General features: G+C 46.2%; 1 protein-coding gene across 1 annotated transcript in view; it reads left to right on the top strand.

The window, feature by feature from the left end:
* The first annotated feature begins 4,310 nt into the window (after positions 1-4,310).
* Positions 4,311-21,744, top strand: part of PLCD1 (phospholipase C, delta 1) — a 47,161-nt gene continuing 29,727 nt past the window's right edge. The window contains exons 1-3 of the mRNA XM_009881492.1: positions 4,311-4,410; positions 9,217-9,381; positions 20,650-20,878. Of these exons, the coding sequence (XP_009879794.1) occupies positions 4,311-4,410; positions 9,217-9,381; positions 20,650-20,878 (494 nt within the window). The remainder of the gene's footprint in view (positions 4,411-9,216; positions 9,382-20,649; positions 20,879-21,744) is intronic.

Here is a 21,744-nt window from a genome sequence, read left to right as displayed (position 1 = left end):
TCAGCACCCACTCCATGGTCCCTACTCTACTGGAGGGAGCGAGAATGGGAGCGCTGGTGTAAAGGAGCCATTGGCATTTTTTGTTGGTGGTGAGAAACTGTCTGTTCTCAAGCTCTGCTGCACCAACAGCAAGGCCTGGCCCTCGGAGGATGTGAGGTGTGACTGGGGAGACTAAAACTGAGAGCAGCGAGTGGTATCCTGGAGGTAGCAAGGAAGGAGGGAAGAGTGAGGTGTCTACAGGTGGGATGTGAGAGGGCATGAATGAAGAATGGACTCCAAAGGGAAAGGCAGGGCGGGTGGGATCCTGCAGATGTGGAAGGACACTTGCTGTCATGTCCTCCGGCAGGAAGACAACTTGCCATTGCTGGGACCACACTGATCCCAGACACAGGACTGCTAAAGAGCTGATATAAAGTCAGGTTGGATGGCGCAATGGCAGATGACAAAAGGGGACTTTGCAGAAGCACTTCACAAGTAACATCAGTGATTCGCAAAAACACTGGGGAAACCAACTAAATCCTTGTCACTTGACAGGTTTTCTGCTTTTCCAAACAGCAGCCACTGCCCAGTGCTGCAGGAGGTTGTACTCATTTCCAAGCAGCCACTGCACTGACAATACTCCTTGTACTAGGTGTGCAAAAGTAATCCTCAAACTTTATTTACCATCAGGAACCTCAGTTTTTGAGTGATTCATCGCCCTAAGAAGTGATGGAAGGTTATTGTGTTACTACAGACCAGCTGAACAACAGCTTTTCCAAGCTCTCATTGATTCTGTGTTCACCTGGATTGCATGCTCTCATGCTTGCTGAGGCGTAGGAATATGTGGGGACAGACATTGTAGTTCATTAATGAGCAGTGATACTTTGATTGTGCTATTACTCTTATTAAAATAACTCTATTGAATTTCACTGTGAGGGAACCTGGCAGGGAAGGTGAAATTACGGTGTTTCTTCAAAGAATAGCATCATGTAAAAATAAACCTATTTTTTTCTTCTTGGTAACAAACGCAGAGCAAGGCACAACCTTTAGCCTCTTTAGTGGGAAAATGTCCTCTTAAAATGACCTGTGTTATGTGTTTTGTAACTGCCATAGGCGTTAGTAGTCATCATAGAGTAATTTACATCATGTGCATGATGCAATGGGGAAGTGGTGAGGTCATCACCAGCACAGGCATTTTCATTCCAGTCCCAAATTATCACAAGTCTGGGCAAATCAGCTGCCGACTTCTGTCATATCATTTGTGTCAGTGTGGTGTAAAGAGACTGTCATCAGTACTAGGGTTCCACCACTTCTGGTGTTGCCCAAATGTGGTGGTGATGGGAGAAGAGGTCTGGCCCCAAAGACCTCAAAACCAACCTGCTTCTTCCTCTGTGAAGTGGTAATAGTGTTTCCTTATCTCCTTTGTATAAGGATGTGATGGAGATTAATTCATTTTGGAAAATTGTCTGAAGAGTAGTCTGCGCATTAATAGTTTTCTCACACAGCCTGTTTCCTACCAGGCTCTAGAGCCTTTCTACCTCAAGTGCTTGTTTCCTGGCTATTAAAGCACTTGGCTGATTTTGGGACCATGTTCTGACATCCTCATTCACATTGATTACCATTTGCTCCATGATTAATCCAGTTGGAATCGATAGGATGATTAACACAGCCCTGATCCTGGGCATGGGGACTTGAATAACTTCACTCATGTGACTAGTGTCACTGATTTCAGTGGGATTGGTCATATGGGTAATATTGCATGCTTGAGTGTTTGCAGGCTTCAGACCCAGTCAGGTGTTACCTGCAGTGAACAAGGGTTGGAGAATTTGTCCCTAAGCCATTTGCAGGAATCACTTCCTCCAGCGCCGGAGCATGATGCAGCATCACATAACATCAATAAGCAATGCCATGTACCCCACAGTGTCATATTTATCCATCAGGCTTCATCTATGAGATATGACATTGTCTTTAAACGACCTTGAGACCAGAATACATCCCTGTATTTCATCTGTCATTTCCCAAAGCAGGACATTTCTGGCCCGATGATCTCATCTTCATTTTAACTGCCTTACATCTCTGAAGCCCTCACAACAGCAAAAGTTGGACATTGCTGTCCTGGAGAAGTATCTAAACTTGGTGACTGCCAATCCTGTGCTTTGTGTGTGTGCAAACTTCAGGGATAGGTACAGTAAATGTTCTCTGAGGGCCTGGAAAGCTCCAAGCAGTGCTCTCGCTGGCACTGCTTATTAGGAATTAATGAAAAAATGAAGCAGAGGGGCTCTGTGCGCTCCCAGATTGATCCCTATGGGACTCTGCCTGCTGCTGGACTGGAGAGCTGGTACACAGAAGCAAATTGTTTTGCTAAGGCAAGTATGGGAGACCACTCTTTTCCTCACTCCTTTAATTAGATCAATCCTCTCTAGTTCAATGTGACATACGGGAAGTGCTCAGAGTCTGCTAGCTAATAAATATCATCTAGCCATTACATCATGGTGCCCATCTCCTAGCCAGGGCAAAAGCAGAGCTCCCAGGGGAGCGCTACAGAGATTACAGCTCCGACATCGCGCCCCTGCATGTGCCGGGGGCTCAGAAAAGGCTGCAGGTGTTTCCTCAAACACCTAACAACTGCCTGGCTAACATGTTCAGCAATGTCCCATCCAGAAAATGTTTTTATTCACCTTCACTGTCTGTGATTTGTAGTGGCTATGGGTAAATAAGGCGTTATTAGTTGTACTGCTGTTCAAGGCTGAGCAATGGCTCTGCCTTGTCCCCAGGGAGTTTCTTACTCGTGGCATATGGCAACGATTAATTACTCTGATCCTGTCCTTGCGCTGGTCAAATAACCTAGTCCTTTGTGCTTATCTGTGAGCGCTGGTAGGGCTTTCTTCAATACGTGGAGAAAGCAGGGGAAGATGGCTGGATCGCCAGACACCAGAAATAGAGAATAAGTTTCTAAAACCTGTGTTGAATATGATGGGGGGCTGGTGATGGAGAGCCTTGGATTAGGTCTCCAGCAGAAACGGTGACGTGGTTCTCTGTCAAGTTTCTCAGGCTCGTACTGGTTCTGCAGTAAGGGATGTTCACCCCAGCTTGACTCCAACTCCCTGCAGGATCTTCACCCTTGACTCACCTGGCAGGGCAGCAGCTAGCAAAGGCAATGACAAAAAAAACTAGTCTGTAACAAGCTCTGTAAGCTCACCTAGGGTGGAACAGCTTAATAAGTACAGCTGCTGTATTTCACTGCAGGAGGTGTCAGGGCTAGGGAAGAGATGGATTTTAGTTTCAGCCATTGCCAGGACAATGGGCAATGGTCATAAGTTTCAGCAAAGGAAATTTATACTGGTCATAAGGAACAAACTCTTCACTTTGAGAACTTCTAAGCTTTTGAACAGGGATCTAGATTGGCTCTGGAGTCTCTGTCCTTAGAGATATTCAAAACTCACATGTACAATGCCCTGAGCAACCTGGTCTACCTTTGAAGGTGACCTGACTTTGAGTGGGTGGTTGAACTAGAGGTCTCCAGAGGTCCATTCCAGCCTGAATTATTCTCTGATTCTGTGTAATCAATGACTTGTTTAACCACTGAGAGGGGCTTATCCCTGTACCGCGTTGCAGGATAAATTTGAATTACAAGAATTAACCCAGAGCTATGCCGAAACACAGGGTAAGTGACTCACCCAAGTCATACAGGAAATCGGTGGCAGAGAAGACAGTCTCTGGAGTCTTAGGAAAATGCTCTTCTCTAGGTGGAAAAACCAGAGCATTAAAACACAGTTTCCGAGCTGCTTTTGGGCTACGTTTGCCCTGGCTAAAAGGTGTTTTTAGCTTCCTTTTCCCGGCGTATCAGTGGGAACAGCAGCTCTGCACGGCAGAGAAAGGGTGGACCGGAGCCCTCTCTGCTCCGGGCGCTTGTGGGCAGGCTGAGCTGACGAGCCCCAGGCACTGATTAGGAGCCACAAATAATATTTGACACTCCTCCAGCCCCTGGAAGTGATGCATAAAACCCGACTGGCGCGTATGACTGTAGGAAAACTTGTTCCTTCTACCTGGGCAGCTGCCGGCAGGCGCCTGGGTGCAATTTTACATCCAGCCTTGTGAAGCGGGTGAGCGAAGCAGGAGGAGAGACTTCCCACCGTCCCACCCCCGCTGGACTCTGCCCTCCCCTGCCTTCCTCTGCCTTCCCTCTCCCGCTGCTTCTGCTGCCTCCTTGGAGCCCTGTTTGACACCGCGCAGGCCGGAGGCTGCTGGATGAGCAGAGATCCCCAGAGGGGCAGCGTGGCCCCCCGTCCTTCCCGACGCTCGACGCCTCTCCCCAAACCCCACGCTGGATCATGCAGTGCATCCGAAGGCAGCCCAAGCGCAGCGTGTCCCAGGAAAACATCCTACGGGAGCAGAGCCGTAGAGTGGCCGCGTTGAATGGCAAGAGGCTGGGTAAGGGACAAGTTGGCCAGACCTTCGGTACTTCCACACACTGGCAGCCGCTTCATTTCTGCCTCTTTTCCCTGCGCAGAGGCAGTGCTCCACCCTAAAGGCAACTCCAAGGTTATTTTTAAACTCCTGAGGTTTCTTTTCCTTTCCTTTGCCTGTAACCACCCGCCAGATGTGTAAACCACTTCATTTGAGGCATCAAAGAAAGTGGGACCTCTTTGGCAAAGGGTCGGTTTTCAGATCTCTTGCTGGGCTTTCTGAACTGTTGCTGGTTGAGGATGTTTGGGGAAGGCAGTGCCCTTTTCCTGCCTGATTTTAGGACTTCTCAGTGGTGTATTGCCAGTTGCTATAAGAGCCTGAGGAACTACTCAGAGGTCTGCATTCACCAGATGAAAAGAAACAGGAAACCCAGGGAGTTTCATAACTTCTGTGTGTGGCTATGAACTCATTGCTGGTCGCTGCTCTCTGGAGGAGCAGCCCAAATGGATGTGAGTCCCTTGATTTCCGTGGCTACAGAGGGCAGGTGGAAACAGAAAATCACCATTTACCCACCTGAGTTCTTTGGATTTTATCAGAAAGGCTTTCTGTCCTTTAAACTGGCGAACCTGAGTTATATCTGGTCTTTAATCAGGTGGGAGAGGGAAAGCGGGCAGGAGGAGGCTTGTTTTATAGCAGTTGTAATTAATGTGTTTATATCAGGTCAGCAGATTTGTGAGCGAGCAATGCAGAAATATGGATTATCACTGTCTTCTATAGACATCATCCTAACTATCTCCTTAGTGAACTCAGAGCCTGGCTTCTGCCGTGACAGCTATTGTTTTATTGTGGTTCCTGCTTGCTGTAAACCTGAGTACAAAGGTTAATATTTTTGATGTCTCAGTGTCTAAAACTTTATAGTACAGTATATCACCTTCGTGGTTATTGCAGTGCTGTGTGTGCTTGAGGCTCTCCTACCTTTGCCAAACATGATTTCCACTCTGAACATTACTGCACGCTAAATATGTTCTATTTAGAAAGTGTGTGATTGATGTTTTGCAAGGGCAGGGGGCTGACGCTTGAAGTGCACCCTGTGATTTTGCACGCCAAATATGTACTTGGTATTTCACAGAGGCAAGACACAGTCCTGCCACATGTTTTGGGCAGTGATTTTAGGCATGTTTCAGTATGGTGATTGTGCTTCTTGTGCCCACTGTTATTACATAGTTGAAAACAAATATCCTCGTCCTGCTGCACAGTGGTTTTGAATTTTTAAATGATGTATGTGTATGATGACTCTGCTTGCTTTCATACGAGTTTCCATTGCTGTGAGATGCAGCTCTGGACAGCAAACCTCCTCAGCTCCACGGGGTTGTTAGGCAGAAATGCTCAGGAGCCAGTTCAGGCATAAAAACTGAAACAAGGTTTCTGCTGGGAAATGGTGATTTTTTTCTGGAAAGCAGTTCAAGTGACCAACTGAAAGTAATGTCCCACTGACACGTCAGGGGTGCATTTGTTGTTCCTGTATCAGCAGATCAGAGCGTCTTCTGCTCCATCCCTGACCTAAAAAAATGCTGGTGCTTTATGGATAGGAATAGAGAGGCTAAGTGACTTACCCAAGGTCATTTAAAGAGTTTGTGGCAGTGCTTGGAGTGGGTATAGAAGGCAGGGCTCAAAACACTGGCCCTCTTTCCCAGCCAGTTTAGCTGTCTGGGCTTGAACTGCTACTAGACGGACACAGAGCAGGCCTGAAACATGCTGTGCCCACCCGGTTAAGGGGATGCCCCTCCTCCTCCAGGCCCACCGTTGGGTTGTTCAGTCAGTACTTGGTGTCACTGTTAGCAGAGGTCATATCTGGGTGACTGCTCTCTGTCTGAAAGGTCTCCCACATCAAAGGAATGACTGAGTTGTTAGATACGCTCTCACCCTTTCCTGGCCAAACCTGCCATCTCCTAGAGGCAAGCTTGTCTCCATCCCATCCCTGCCTTCTCTCGCTACCCTCTGACTCACGCTCCCTGCCATCTTTGATCTTTGCCATGCTTTCACCATGCACTGTCCATCTTCATATTTCCCTCCTGCTCTTGTGAAGCACAGTGGCCACTTTTGCTGGGCCATTTAAGCTGGCTTGGTCCTTGGGCACGGTGGCCAAGGATGGGTGGGAGTGCTGCTCCCAACCCACAGTTGCGTCCTCTGAAGAGGAAGGGGAGCTTTGGCTCATGCTAATGCACTGATCAGGCTGTGCCAGAGCAGGATGAAGCTCCAGTTTGTGTCTGACCTGTGTGGATCAAACCTGGAGGAGATGAATCTCCCCTTGGCCATTGCCTGTGCCCATCCAGATTTGCCTGCATTACATTGGTGCAGCTCTTTGGGATGTCCAGGTAGCATGAGATGTTACGCAGGTTGCATGCAGTGTCTGTGTAACGAAACATGCCCCAGTTAAAAGGGATTCCTCATTACACACTAATGCACGTAGGCACCCAAAGGAATCAATGGTTTTCCTGCTTTTCTCCTCATGTCACCCTAGAATGGCATGTCCTCCTGCTAGTCCCGTAATGATGCCTTGCATAGCTGGGAGCTGAAGAAGCAGAGGGAATGAGGCTGGGAGCCAGAACAGAAATGTTGTGGGTGAATAGAGAGAAGGAAGAAGTGTGTTTCCTCTCTGGGAACCTTGAGTGGTACCACAGTGATGTTAGTGAGGCCGAAGTCTTTAGTATCTTCTCTTGGAAGACCTTCGCCTCAGAGAGGAAGCCTTAGCATCCCAACTCAGGAGACCAAGGACCTGTGAAGCTGTTTTTGTGTCTGTCCTTCCTCTGGATGGTCTGGCCTCTTGTCAACCCCTGGGTATGCTTGAACCTCAGCAAACCCAGGAGGGTGTCCCAGATCTCATAGCTGGGGTCAGTCCTTCACCCTTCTGTGCTTTGCAGGAGGTGGCTTTTTTTCTTTTCTACACAAGTTTCTTTCTGAGGTTTCCAGAGAAGGAAGCATTCAAATTCTCCTCTTGGGAACCTCCAGACCAGACATGAGCCAAAAGGCCCAGGGGATGCTGTAGCATGAGAAGACACTTAATTAATGAGATAACCAATTGAAAGTAGAGGAAAGGGAGGAGCCACAGACACCTTTTCAGGATCCCAGCACCCACTGTGGCACTTTCAACTCTGGCTGCCTCAGCCAGGCTCAGCTCTGGTCATGCTCCTTGGCGTCTGCAAAACCAGTAAAGTGGTGTGAGGGGCTCACTGTGTGGACACTGGACACCCGTAATATTTATATCTGATGGAGACATCAGAATTTCTTTGGCAACCTAAAATTCTCTCTTTAGGCCAGTGTATCCCAGTTATAAATTCATGGTGCTGCTTTATGTTGCTGCCACCATGACCCACCTTGGTGGTCTGCAGCACCTGGCACTTCAGTTTCCTGTATGAATTGTCAGGAGTCTGGGGATTTCGCCACTTGGATCTCATGCTGGTTTTGTTTTTTAAGCAGGCCTGAAGTGATGCTTGGTAGTTTATTGCCTTGCCCTTTTCAAAAAACAACAAATCAAGGCAGCTGTGTCTTCCAGAGAAGAACAAACCCAATGTCACAGGGGAAAGCCACACTGCAATATAAGTGTTATTGCATAAATCAGTTAACTTGGATTTCTGCTTTGTGAGACCCCACGTTATATTTATGTAGCATTGGGAAATTTCCCATGATGTGAGTGTCAGGTGGCTGCAAGTGGCCAAGTGGTTATCTGTGACAATCTCATCTGCATTGTCAAGATAAAGTTAGTAAAACTCCCACTGAGTTGGGATGTGCTTGGTCAGTGCTACAGAGTTAAAAGCTGTTTCACCAGCTTTGAACCAGCCTTTCATGCAATGTCAGAGAGATGCAAGGTGCTTATTACAGAAAGCCTAGGATGTGTTTCTCATGTTTCATGCTCTCACCCTCCCCAGCCCACACACTCCAGATCTGTAATTAATGGTTGGTTTGAGGGACAGATTCTCCAAGGTATTTAGGTATGTGGAAGTCAATACACTGCTGAGACATTCAAAACCACGTAGAATGCCAAATCTATGTTTCCAAAGTCTGCCCGTTGCCTCTCTAGATGTCTAAGTGCCTTCCTGAATCTAGCCCAAGATGTGAAATCTGAAGTTCCTGGAACCAGAAGGTCTGGTTATTATTACTTGGCATTGTGGTGGCCTAGTAGGGTAAGAAAGATAAGGGTCCTCTTGGATACTAGCTGGGCAATGAGGAGAGCGTGGTTGCTACCTTATTGCTACCTTATTGATGTGAGGCTGCCTGTCACCAAACTTATCTGTGTATGTCCTAAGCTTCACGACACTGATCTTCAAAATTCCCATGTGGGTAGGAGGGGACTGCTTGCCAGAGAAGGAAGAGAGATATCGTTGTGTATTCCTGTTTCCACAAAGGAAATTTGTCACAGAATAGATTTGAAATCACTTGAAAGTTTCTGACAGTACTCCAATTACAAGTTGTACAACTTTCTTTCCTTTGCTTTTACTGTTACGTTGTCAGTTTTGTTGTTGGTTTTGCATCCTAACATTAGACTATATTTGCTGGGAATAAGATATTTTACGTTTGTAAACCACCTGAGAATTATAGTACAAAAGTCTTTGGACTCAATCTAAGAAATCTACAAGTCTCCAGCCTCTTTTGTGAGCATAAACTGTGGCATGGCACGTTTCTGTGTGTCTCTGCTCTGCTGTCCTCCCCAGACCTGGCTGCACTGCAGTGGTCTGTCTGTGTCTGTGATTAGTGTTCTGTGGAAGGGAAGACCCAATGTGCATCATTTCTTGAGTTGACTCCTACAACATTACCACTACTGTTTCTCTGCAGGCCTGAAAGATGACAAGGATCTGAAGTTCCTCCTGAAAGGCAGCCAGCTGCTAAAAGTGAAGTCGGGCTCTTGGAGAAAGGAGCGGTTTTATAAGCTCCAGGAGGACTGCAAAACCATATGGCAGGAATCGAAGAAGATGCTGAGGTCTCCAGAGTCACAGATCTGTAAGTAAAGTTTGCTTCATCACAGGCATGGGACGCTGGGCAGACGTGCTTGGGGTGAACCCTCATGTTTGTGGTGTGGAGGGAGGGCTTGGGCTTGGAGGGAGGGCCTTCACACCTCCTCTGTAACACACAATCTGAGTGATGCTGTTAGCTCTGGAGACAGCTGAGAGGAATCTGCCAAGTCAGGAATGGCCACGTGTCCCAAGCTCATGAGCTACCACTTAAAATTGTTGTAGGGTGGGCCACGCTTGGCTCAGCAGTGCTGCCTGCCTCGTTTCTTCCCCAAAGCAAGAGTTCAGGTTACTCAGGTGCCCAAGCCCTAATGCTCAGTGTGAGACATGGCTTGAGCATCTGCGGTGTGGTATGGTGCGCTTGGGCTGTTGGTCTGAGCTCTGCCAGGACACCTCTTTTCTGCCTGCAGCCCCTGGGAAACCTGGCATTTCAACCTCACAAGGAGCCACAAAGATGTGGAGATGCAAGGGCTGGCAGGAGATCTTGCTGGGAAGGAAAGCCTGTTCTCATCCTTATCTTGGAAACTCAGAATCTGCCCCATTGTAAAATGTCCAGATACGACGTTCACCATTGTATGTACACAGGGAAAACCATTCTGTGCCAGCATCACCCAGTTTGGGGCTCTAATTGGGACTAGGAGCCCAATTGTGCTGTCAAAATAGCACCAGGCAGAGTGCGTGTCTGTTTATATCTGTTTTTTCTTCTAATTTGGTATTTTTCTGACATATTTATCTGTCATTAATCATCCCAGTCTTGTAAAGCCAAGAGGTAAATGAATAACGTGGAATATATTTTATGGCAAGTTAAAATGTAGAACATGCCTCCCATGTTATTTACACAATTTTTTTGGTAACAATCACAACTGATGAAATGAAGGGTGGGTCTTCCAAATTACTGCCCCCGCCCTCCCACAAACAGTGATAAGATCTTCAGTAGGAGGAGTAAGGTAGGGCAAAATACATTTGGTTTATAACCCTGACGGCCACAGTCTTCTCATATGACCTTAAGCGCCTTATTAATTCTCTTTGTGCATCCTTCCCCACACATTTCCTTTCTCCCCCTCTGTCTAGCTATAAAAGGCTTCGAATTAGAGGCAGTCCCTTATTGTGTGTTTGCATGCCCAGCATGGCAGGGTCCTGAGCTCAGCTGGGCTGTTTAGGTACCAATGCAATAACTCACGATAACAACAGATGCAGAGGCCTTAGTGAATGTTTGGTCCCTAAGAATGCCCTCTCTGTTGAGCTCTGTCCCATATAAAAGCAAAGTCCCAAATAATCATAGAATCATAGAATGATTTAGGTTGGGAGAGACCTTAAAGATCATCCAGTTCAACCCCCCTCTCAACCAGGGGGGCACCTCCCACTATACCAGGTTGCTCAAAGCCCCATCCAACCTGGCCTTGAACACCTCCAGGGATGGGGCATCTGCAGCTTCCCTGGGTAATTTGTTCCAGTGCCTCTCTACCCTCATAGTGAAAAATTTCTTCCTAATACCTGTTCTAAATTTTCCCTTTTCCAGATTGAAGCCATTCCCCCTTGTCCTATCACTACATGCCCTTGTAAAAAGTCCCTCTGCAGCTTTCTTGTAGGTGCCCCTCAGATACTGGAAAGCTGCTATAAGATCTCCCTGGAGCCTTCTCTTTTCCAGATATAGGTCTTGCTATAAAACAAACAAGGGTGTGATTTGAGAAGACTGAGTTTCAGAGGTTGCTTTCCTGCGCTTGAGCCAGCAGTTTCCAAGTCATGGGGTCTGAGAACAACCCCAGTAACAGTCCTGGCCCCGCTTGGTCCTCTGAAGTAAATGGGAAGGGGTCCTTGTGCTGTGGCCCCGGGGTCCTTGAGGTCTGCTTGGAGAAGCACTGGTCAAAACAATTGCCTCCGTTGCTGGGGCAGTGGAATGGAGAGCTGGCACAACTGTAACTTTTTAATATACTGAGCTGCAATAAGAGCAAGATCAAATCCTTTGAGCTGGGTGTTGGGCACAGGCTGGGAGTGTATCTGCGTGGGTGGCGATTTACAGGACTCAAGGTACACTTTGCTAACTGGGCACAACCAACATTGCCACACTGCTGGAGACAGAGCCAGTGCCACTGCAGGAAGAAGAGCTTGCTGGGAGTGTCCTCAGTGCAAAGTGAATATCGGAGTGATATTGTCTACCAATTCACACCCACACATATGCTCCATAACGCCTCCATGCACACACACCTTTCCCCAGAGAAAGATTCCTTTTTTTGTCATTGGGATAGCAAGAAGGGAGACAAAACTGTTGAGGCGGAGTTTGTCATTGCTGCTCTGAAAAAGCGAGCTCTGGCAGGACTGGTTTTGGATCCAGCTGGCTGTGGGAGCGTGCCTGGTGCCAGGTTGACCTAGCAAGCGTGCTGGGACGGGCTGTGTCCCATATGCTCCTGGGAGGATGTGAAGCTGTGCCAGCAGTTGTGGCACAAGCTTTTGGGAGGGTTGGAGGGCCACCTCAGGGCTGCTTTGAACAGGTACTCTGAACCTGGAAGTCAACAAAAGACATGAGTACAGGACTGATACCTGCCCAGTCCCAAGCCATAAGCCCAAGGACATCCATTTTCCCATGTCTTTCTCCTCTATTGGTCCTCTGAGACCTTCCATTCCCAAGTTTTCAGAGTGATGTCTTTGTTTGAGTTTCTTTCTTGAGCTTTTAACTTCACCAGGCTGCTTTGGGTTTAGGTATAGAGGGGATTACCCCTGGTTACTGGTGTGTCCTCTGGCAGGCTCTATCACTACAGCTGCCTTCTCATTTGGTCCGGTGTGTGTAGGCGGTCAAAAAGCAGAGGAAGAGTGCAGGGTCATGATTTGATACTCAAAATCAGGGACTTTGAGTCGAGCCTCTCCAGAGAGTCACCCTTCCTTGTTAACAGACAGTAACTTTGCCCTCTGGTACAAAGCCTTTCTAAAACTGCAGATAAGCTGCCTTTTTTAGGAAGGAAAAAGAATAGGCAGAATGGAAACTGGGAAACTGGGAGGTTTTAGCAGCAGGTCTAATCTTATCTGCAGCATTGCTGAGAGTGAGCAGATGAAGGCACCTCAGAGGAGCAAAGTCTGGGTAGGGTAAGGGTTATGTTTTTGTTGGGATAGTTTCCTGTTATTCCTGTTATTGTTCTTATAATCATGCAGAAAAGCTGTTTGTAAACCCTTGTGTGGTGGTGTCTGATAGATAAAACTGGGGACTGCCAAGGTTAGACAGGAGAATCTCAGATGCTTGATGTTTAAAAAAACCCAACATATCAGGGTTGTCACAGGCACAGATGTTGCCTGGATCAGATATGTGGTGTACAACCAGTACCTTCCTTTGTTTTCTTTATTTTAAACAACTGGAAATTTAGATTGGATGCTGTCTTGATAACTGTGTTACCCACAGGGCTTTCTGGGGCATAGGCTGCCAATTGAATATGGTTTCTATGCAGGTAGAACCTGATCCATTTTTTCCTTATTGTCCATAATCCGTTATTTTTCAGTATGTTCCATTTAGACCCAAGGGAACAGGTTTTTTCTCTGAAAACCCTTAAAGCATCTTAAGCAGTCAGTTTTCCAACAAACATGTTATGCCCCGTGCGTCCTTTCTGTTTGGCTCCAGCAGAAACGCAGGAGTGCTGGGCACGAAGGGCTGCACAAAAGCACCTTTAAAAATCCATTTTTCACCATAGCCTGCTATGTCCTCTGTCTGAGCTGCATACCGGGCCCAAAACCACACTGCTGCTCTTATCTTAAATGTTGTATAGAGCCACGGTCAGGGTGGGTGCTTCTTTGGCCCGTGAGGGTTTTGCATATGGGTCAGCTTTCTCCCTGGAGCTGAGACGACATGATTCAAGAGGCAGGATTAACAATTTTGGGGCAAATAAAAGGTTTGTGCAAGGGGGCTGGTAAGCAGCCAGTTCAGTCAGAGCCAGTTCCCTCCTGAGCATCACTACGGTGGGAAGGAGGGGAGCCAAAGGAGGCAGAGGCACTTGTATTCGAAGAGCAGCAGCCTGTCAGGAACACTCTCTTGTTTAGCTGTGGTCAAATATCAGGTATCATCTACACACAAAAAAAAAAGAGCAAAAAGGCATGTGCTTCTTTGAGTGAAATCAATTTTTGAAAGTCTTTTCGTAAACCAGCTGAAATCCCTATCGTGAGCTCACTTAAGCCACACTCAATCCCTTTAAAAACTCTCTGAACTTGGGGATTTGTAGGGATGCTTGAAAACTTTCCAGTGAAACATCCTTTCGAGCGTTTGGTGGAGAAACAGAGTGTTTGAAACCAGAAGGAAAAGACTGAAGGAGTCATTTAGATTGAGGGGGTGCTACAATGGAGCCTGAGAGAAGCTGGTGCTTTGCTGTCTCCTGCGCTCCTTCCCTGCTGGAGGCTCAGGGAGATGACGTTTTCCATGACAGCCATGAGCGAGCTTCACACGCTGCACCAAGGATGACTCACTGAGGGTGCGTCATTGAGTCACGAGCAGTGTAGTTAAGAAAGAAATTTAGGAGTTTTGGCTGAAATATTTCAATTTCTGGCCAAAAGCTTTCCTTAAAAACTACTATTGTTGGTGTTTTTTTCTGTATTTTGGTTAAAAGGATCAGTTTTGGGAGCAATTTACGGAAGTGAGCTGAATTCATTTGCACAACTGAATGTTGCGAGTGATGATTGTATTATTATTTAAAGTAATGAAATTGATATTTTGATCTAATGATTAACTATCCTTACTATTAAAAACACACAGATTTCGTTCCAGTTCCTCTGGCTTCCAGCCTAATTGCAGGATATTTTTGCATGGTTTAAACATAGTACAAAAGCTTTATGTTTATAGCCTACTACTAGTTTTCAGCAGAAAACTTTTTCCTTCCTTTTTGGGTTCCTGTGAAATTTAGGAATGCCCTTAAAATACCATGCAAAGAACATACCATTTCTGTGGAAGAATGAATGATTGTCTCCATTGAATTAATGCCCTGAACTTGCCTGCAGAAGAACAGAAAGGACGTGATAGTGCTCTGTGCTTGCTCAAGTCAAGAAGTGAAAACTTTAAATTGTTCCTGATAAGTGCCTAAAGTCAACAGAAAGTCTCAGCAACCTGTATACACACAGCAGGCAGTTGACGGCATCTGCACCTTCCTTCTGGAGCTGGTTAGGCAGTTTCTTTAGGAATCATTGCTTCACGGTCAGACATGTATTTGTCCCTGGAAAAATATTTGCTGATGTGAATGTGTTATGCAAGGCAGTCGTCAGCTGTGAAAACAAAACCGTCTGTCTGTGGGTCTCATCAGTTATTATCAAAATCACTCAACCCATAAAACAAGTCATTTCAAATGCAGAGCTGCCTGGTATTTCGATTTAATTTTGAATCAGGCCACCGCATGCGTTGCTGGGACAGTTTTCATCACAGGCAGTACGCTGACAAATATTGACCTTATTCTCCATAGCATATGTTAAATGCAAAGACAGAAGTGTTGAGAGCCTTAGAACCAAATTTAGCAGCACTGTAATGGCAGGAGAAGGAGGAACTAGTTGCAGAAATAGTTTGCAGGGCCCTGGTTGTGACATGTGGAAGGAATGTAAATAGAAATCACTCTATTTACATCAGCACCCCAAGCTGTGATGGGTAGACAGAAAGATTGGGTAAAGATCTCATATTAAAAGGTATTTCCAAACAACCTGTAAAATCACATGTGCATTGTATCACTGGTTGTCAGCTGGTGACACACACCAGCAATGAGGGCAGACTGCTGTGCAGCAGATCTCAAGTTAAAACAATGTGAGCAAGTCAGCGGAGGGAGAGAGAAGAGAACGGATGAGGAATCAGCAGCTGTGACCTTCAGTAATTCACACACAGGGAGGTGAGGGAACAATGCGGTCGGGGCTAAGAAGGCACAGCACAGTGGGGCTCATGCTAAGCCCACCCTTGAATCATTACGTTAAAATATCCCTCAGTGATGAGGGTGATGGATGGCCTTTGGTGTTCCCGGTCTGGGGAGCTGACAGTGTTCCAGCTCCTGCTGATTACAAAGGTCCTCATCGCAACCGTGTTTGGCCATTAGCATCAGCTACCTATGGTGAAACTGAAATCAACTAAACTGCTTTTTTTTTGGGGTGAAACCGAAGAGAGAAGCACCACGTCGGGCCCATTTGCCCCACACGGTCCGTATGGTGTGAACTCCATGGAGTCACGCTGTAGGCATCCTGGCTGGCAGGGCTGTCCTGGGGTCAGGTAGAAGCTTTTAGCTGTTCTTGATGTGATGCTAAGCCAGCCTGGCTGAGCTGCAGCTGGTGAAGGTCTGATGTCTCTTCAGTATTGTGTGCAAATATGGTGCAAGCTGTTACAGCTGAGTACATTTCTCATCTGCATTTCCTGACAGTAAACAGAAGTGACTTATTGAGACAATTAGAGTGGGATGTGATTCAATGTGACTGAATGCCACATTGCAGAGATCACTTGCTAATGACAGGGAGGTGGGATAAGAAAAGAGAAGAATCTGAGAAGTATTTTCCCCAGAGTGAAAGAACTGCTCCCCTCCCCTCACGAGGAACTCAGGGCCAGCTGTTTGCAGTCTTTACATTGACCCTCCTCTCCCTCTTTATCAGCAAAGGCACAAGGAACGAGAAGCACCTTCTGGTCCTTGTCCTTCACATGCCCAGTGGTTTGCAGGAGATGTGGGTTCAGTTCCTTGTTCTCTATCTTTTCTGTAAGACTCTTGACAACATCTCTCCTTTCAAAGGCCTGCCTGTTAAACAGGACGAAGGCAAAGGGTGATTGCTCTCTGCCTCAGTTCCTCCTTTCCCTGTGCTCTTTAGGATTACCAAAGTGTTTTACTGTCCATGCTCCCAGCACAGTTTGGACGTTTCACCTGAGGAGCAGTGACTGCAGAAGAGATGGAAAGACCAGTGGCCAGGGCTCATGTCTCAGACAAGTGCTGTAATCGTTAGGCACCTTGTCAGGCTTGTCCTTCTGGCTCCTCAACACTTGTATTTTTGGCTGCCCCATGGCTTATAGTACATAGACGTGACTCGGATGCACTCCTGAAGCCTGAAAGCTCTGGGGTTACAGCTTTTAGGATGATGGGGAGATCAAATTTGTGTCCTTCTCCCTACTGCAGGAATGGTTCTCGCACAAGTGGCCATCCCCTCTGCACACACACTTGGGACTAAAATCCTGGCACTGTGTTGTGCCTGAGGACACCTTGTGGAGAGCGATCAGGTCAACCCGAGTTGTGCAGGGACCACTTGAAGGAAGAAACTAACCTCTGGGGCATGGGGTTTTTAGTCATGCTCTTTTTGATCATGCAGAGGCACAGGTGAGGCTCTGCGCCCTCTTAGCATGGTTTTATGGGTCACTGGTTTGGACTTGGGTATTTGCAGTCTGGTTACAGGCACACCAATGTGAATCACGGCTGTTGTTTTCCTTTGAGAGGTGTTCCTCGTCCTTCTGCGTGAAGAGATGAGCTTGCAAGTGTAACAGCAAGCTCCTTGAAAGCCATGAAGAGAGAAATCCAAAAGAGACACCCAAAAGATACATGTTGTTTGCTCAGAAACCTCAAGGCTGTCAAAACTGGCCTCCTACATTCTGCAGGTCTGGCTCATACCTGCCTGCTAATGCCAGGGGTGAAGCAAAAGGGCACTGGGCTGAGAACTGGCAAGGGGGGAGCACAAGGGCAGTGTCCAGTGATGAAAACTGAAAAGAGGATTAAAAAGAAAGTTCTCAACATCTCCCTGAGACTAGCTCAGACAGGGGTAATTTCACCGGCTCCAGGGAATGCTGCTCTATGTCCATGTCAGTGGGGAGCCTTTGGCTGTGTCACAGTCCAAGCGGCACACGCAGCAGCCAGGGAGGCTGACCAGGATGTAACCTGTTTGGCTCGATGTCTGGAGGCCAGGAAGGACACAAGCTTCGTTGTGTTGTGCTTCATGTTTTGGGCTTTACACAAACCACCTCTTCAGCAGACATAAACACACAGGAGAAAGTAGATGCAAACTTTCCAGAGTCTCTTCTGCTTGTGGTTACCTCCCCACTGTGGCGTGATGGGGAAGGAACAGGGAGGTTGCAGGGATACGTGATTGATGGGTACTTGCTGTAAGTGTTCCTCTGCTGTGAAACGTCTCTGTCCTCCAGTTATTTCTGATTTCTCCTTGCTGATAGCTCAGCTGAGCACACAGTTAGTTTGGGACTGTTAATACAGTACGCTCACTGTCTGGGAGCAGCTGATAATGTACTCATGCTGGGTTAAGATTTTCCAGAAAAGAGATAACATTTGCAGATGGCTTGGGTCGACTCCTTTGGCTTCAGTTTATTTAATGATAGATGAAAGCAGTACACACATGATCAAGCTATGGAAAGCTTTAAAAAGTATCCTCCCTTACCCTGCTTTTTTAATAGTTCCTGCATTGACAGTTTCTCTCCTTGTCTCTTGCATGACTACAGTAGACACCGATCTTGTTCTTCAGCCTTCCTTGTACCTTTTCTGCATTGAGGAGCTCTGTGCCCTCTATCATCCTCTTCTCAGCATACCCCAAAGAGATTAAGGCAGCCCTCCCAGACACAGGTTTTCAGTCTTTTTTTCCTCCCACACAGCTCTCTTTTCCAGTGGATTCACTGTGCCAGGTAACGGTTTCCAAAGAATCCATTCTAAATTTCCAATATTTAACATCAGATTTTCTAGCCTTGGAAACACTAGGTCTTTGCCAACCCAAAGTTCAGCGATTGATTGCACAAGCAGACTAGCTCGCCATTCTGAAGGGACAATAACTCTTACGAGCCAAGCAGTGGTGAGCAGCTGGCAGGTGATGAGGAACAACAGAATGATCCTTCCACTTCCATAATGAGAAGAGACGGGGAGTGGAGGAGAATCACCTACTATGGACCATCTGCGTGGCACACATCTGCATCTGAGATGCTCAGCCTGGACTTCCTTTCTGGTCAAGGGTCCACTGTAGCCATGGATTAAGGGTATGATTTATCCCACCCTAAAGTTTTTGTCAAACTAGGACAGAACATTTGTGTTCCCAAAGGTTCTTTTTTTTTTCCCCCCATTGGCTATAAAAGGAACCTAACTAAACTTTAGACTTTTTGACTGAACTGAATCCGTCCAAACACAATATCATCCTTTACATTAAAGGTGTAGTTCTACCTAAGGCAAAATCACTTTGCCCAATGTCCTAGTTACTGGACAAAATCACCAGCAAGGCAGCCCAGCTGCAAGGGAGTTGCAGCCCTTTTCTTTCAAGGATGGTTTTAGTGCTCAAAACCATAAACTTTCACTCTGTGGTAAGTCGGACAAATAATGTAATTCCACAGCAGCCTATCCCAACCCAACCTTCTCCTCCCCTCCTCTCTGACTGATTGACTGTTGGCCTTTATGAAGTGATAATAAAAGACCACACAAAGATAATTGCTTATAATTGTCAGGGAGGAGCTTTGGCAGCTCCAGGAAGGTCCTCACGGTATGCTCTTGTATAGGAACCAAACCAGCAAAGTGCTGTGGAAGACGTTTGACCACCTCAACACATGTTGGGAATTTAAAGCAAATGTCAAGTGTTGGTTTTGGAAGGTCATTGAGTTTTGCAGACTGAAGTTTTGGGTGTTGTGCTTTTTGGTTTTTTTTTTTTGGGGGGGGGTTGTTGTGTTGTTTTGTTTCCTCCAGCAGCTGAGCATTATCATGACTGCCTTGGGAAAAAAGGAAAGTTTTCAAACTCTTATGAGCATCTGATGAATTTTGGTTTATCCCGGGGCAGCCATGCTAAAACTGTGCAGCGTGGGTACTGACTTGTGTTCTTCGGCGGTGTTGACTTTGAATGATCTGGGCACTTTAATGGTGAAATTGCACCAATTTAAATGAAGGAACAGATAAAATGGATGTTTAAAGGGAAATTTCTCCTATTCAAATGAACATAAAGGATATTTTACACTCATGTACTGCTTTTTAACAAAGCTCCTTCAAGATAAGCACAAATAAAATCGATCTCACACATCTGTGCCACAGGAAATAATTTTTACCTGTAATTTAAATTTTGAGGTAAGGAGAAGTTAAGCCATTTTTTTTTCCAATTATTGTGTTTATATCTATTTTTTGGCATGCTTGTTATAGAAGATGGCTGAATATCTCTCAGGTATGTTGCCTTTTCTATGTGTGTCCTGAGATGGTATGGGTAGATGTTTATGAAATGTTAACTGCTCCATCTCCCACCCAAGAAAATGCAATGAGACTTTTTTGGATATGGACTCTGACACTGTTTGCAAACATTTTGCCATCTCTTGTGTGTATTTAACCTTTCTTCAGTGTTATGTTTCTCAGCAGTCAAGTGTGATTAAGCAGTTTCTGCCCTCTCCTCTCAGTCTTTTGTAGATGTATTCAGTGGCCCATCAACTCCATGAAATACAAAAAAAGGCTGTTCACGCTGCTGGGAGCTTGCCTGATTTCAGCACAATTTGAAGACAACTATCTGCATGCTCTCAGGGGCAATGTAGGGGTGTCTCCGTTACTTATGTAGTCTCTTGAATGCACTGCTCTTTCTGGATTGCCTCGTGTGTCCATTTTGCAAACTTGGTGTGACTTCAGGGCTCGTTTCCACTAGCTGAAGGGCAGAGATGGAAAGGGGGAAAGATGGTCTTGAAAGCAGTGATTTGCTTTCTTACAGCAAAGATCAAGTCTACCCTTGACAGGGGTGAGGGCAGAGTATGGGTGACACCACCTGCTCTGAAGCTTTGGTCTTTGCCTCCCTATTTGCACTAGTGTGATTGAGAAGAATATATAGGATTTTAAATTTTACCTTCTCGCTTTTTTGCAAACCTAAGAATGACTGTATTGGTCCCTGCCCTCCTCTTACTGAAATCGCCTGTCATTCTGCCTGTTCACAGGGAGGTGCAGCTCCACTCTCCCCACTCTCAGATGGGGGAAGAGATCAAATCAGGGATGCTCCAAGGACTGGAACCAAATTCTTGACAGTGATTTGTATCTCATAAACATGATATCACAATATGGCATCTAGTACATATTCTGCTTCTTTGTTAAATGAAGGACATGAGGAAAGAGGGGTTTTTTTGTTGTTTCTGTTGTTTTGTTTTGGTTTTTTAAATTTCTTGCTCTTTCTGCTGCTTTTGATTTGAGCTTTCGTTAGTACCAACTTTGAGGAAGGTGAGAAAGGGAAGGGAATCCTCCAGAGGTTGCACAAACAGGAGAAAGAGTAATTTCTTAATATCCCTCGCCAAGTAGAGATAAGGCTGACCAAACCCCTGCTGACAGCAGGCTCTGCTTTCTTTCCACAGTCTCCATTGAAGATATTCGGGATGTGAGGTCAGGCCATAAAACAGAAGGTATGGAAAAATACGCCAAGGATGTCCCAGAGTATCGCTGCTTTTCCATCATTTTCAAAGACCAGCGGAAAACCCTGGACCTCATTGCGAGTTCAGAGGATGATGCCAACCACTGGATCTCCGGCCTTGGGAAAATCATAGCCCACAGCAACTCCATGAACCAGAAACAGAAACTCCAACAGTATCCTTTGCCTTATAAAGTGATTAATCACACACAAAGATGCACTTGTCTTTCTCTGTGGGTGGAGACAGTAGACTAACCCCCTTTTTTCCCATTGGCTCTGGGCACTGAGTTTTCTTTTGCACTGATTTTGCACCCGGGCAAACTCCCTGGTTTCCAATGCTTTTTTCCCCTGTTTTACAGCGATACAGGCAAGAGTGGATTCAGGCTTCACATAGCTCCTTAAGCAAAGAATTGCCTCTTTCAGGGAGCTCCAGATAAAACAATCATTATTTTTTGTATTTTTCAGGGGTCTCTTTCACTTGCATTGCAGTAAACTGCAGGTCAGGCACTTCTTGGCAAGGCATGAAAAGCCTGTACTGTTTACCATGTTTCTCAGTAATACAAGGCGAGGGAACTGATTCTCCTCTTCTGACTGCCAAATTTACTCTGGGGTAGCTCCACTGACTTTAGTGAAATTACTACTTATTTGCCTCAGCATGGGCGGAAGTTTTGCCCTGAAAGAATTTGCGATTGCTCTAGTGACAATGCAGACATCTGAAAGGAAAAGTAGCAGAGCAGAAAATGAGTGAATTAGTTGTGAAATGGAGAGTGAGTTAGTTATCAGGTGAAATCCTGTCTCTTCTGAATTCGCAGGGAATTTTCCCCAGAGCTGCATTTCACTCAATAAGTTGCTTTGTGACCACAGGTCTCACATACGTATAAAAAGAGAGAATATCTTTGGGTGCAGTTTTAGATGGATTTTCTGCAGTCCCCGTGTGTCTGAGGCTCTAGCTGTGACATATGAACCTGTTGGCCGATTTCACCCTGATTTGACAGAGCCACAGCTGTCATAAAATACTAAGTTCCTTTAAGCTTCACAAAAA

Source organism: Charadrius vociferus, unplaced genomic scaffold (assembly GCF_000708025.1).
Source record: "Charadrius vociferus isolate BGI_N301 unplaced genomic scaffold, ASM70802v2 scaffold403, whole genome shotgun sequence".
Lineage (NCBI taxonomy): Eukaryota > Metazoa > Chordata > Aves > Charadriiformes > Charadriidae > Charadrius > Charadrius vociferus.
This window is presented reverse-complemented; position numbering and strand designations above follow the sequence as displayed.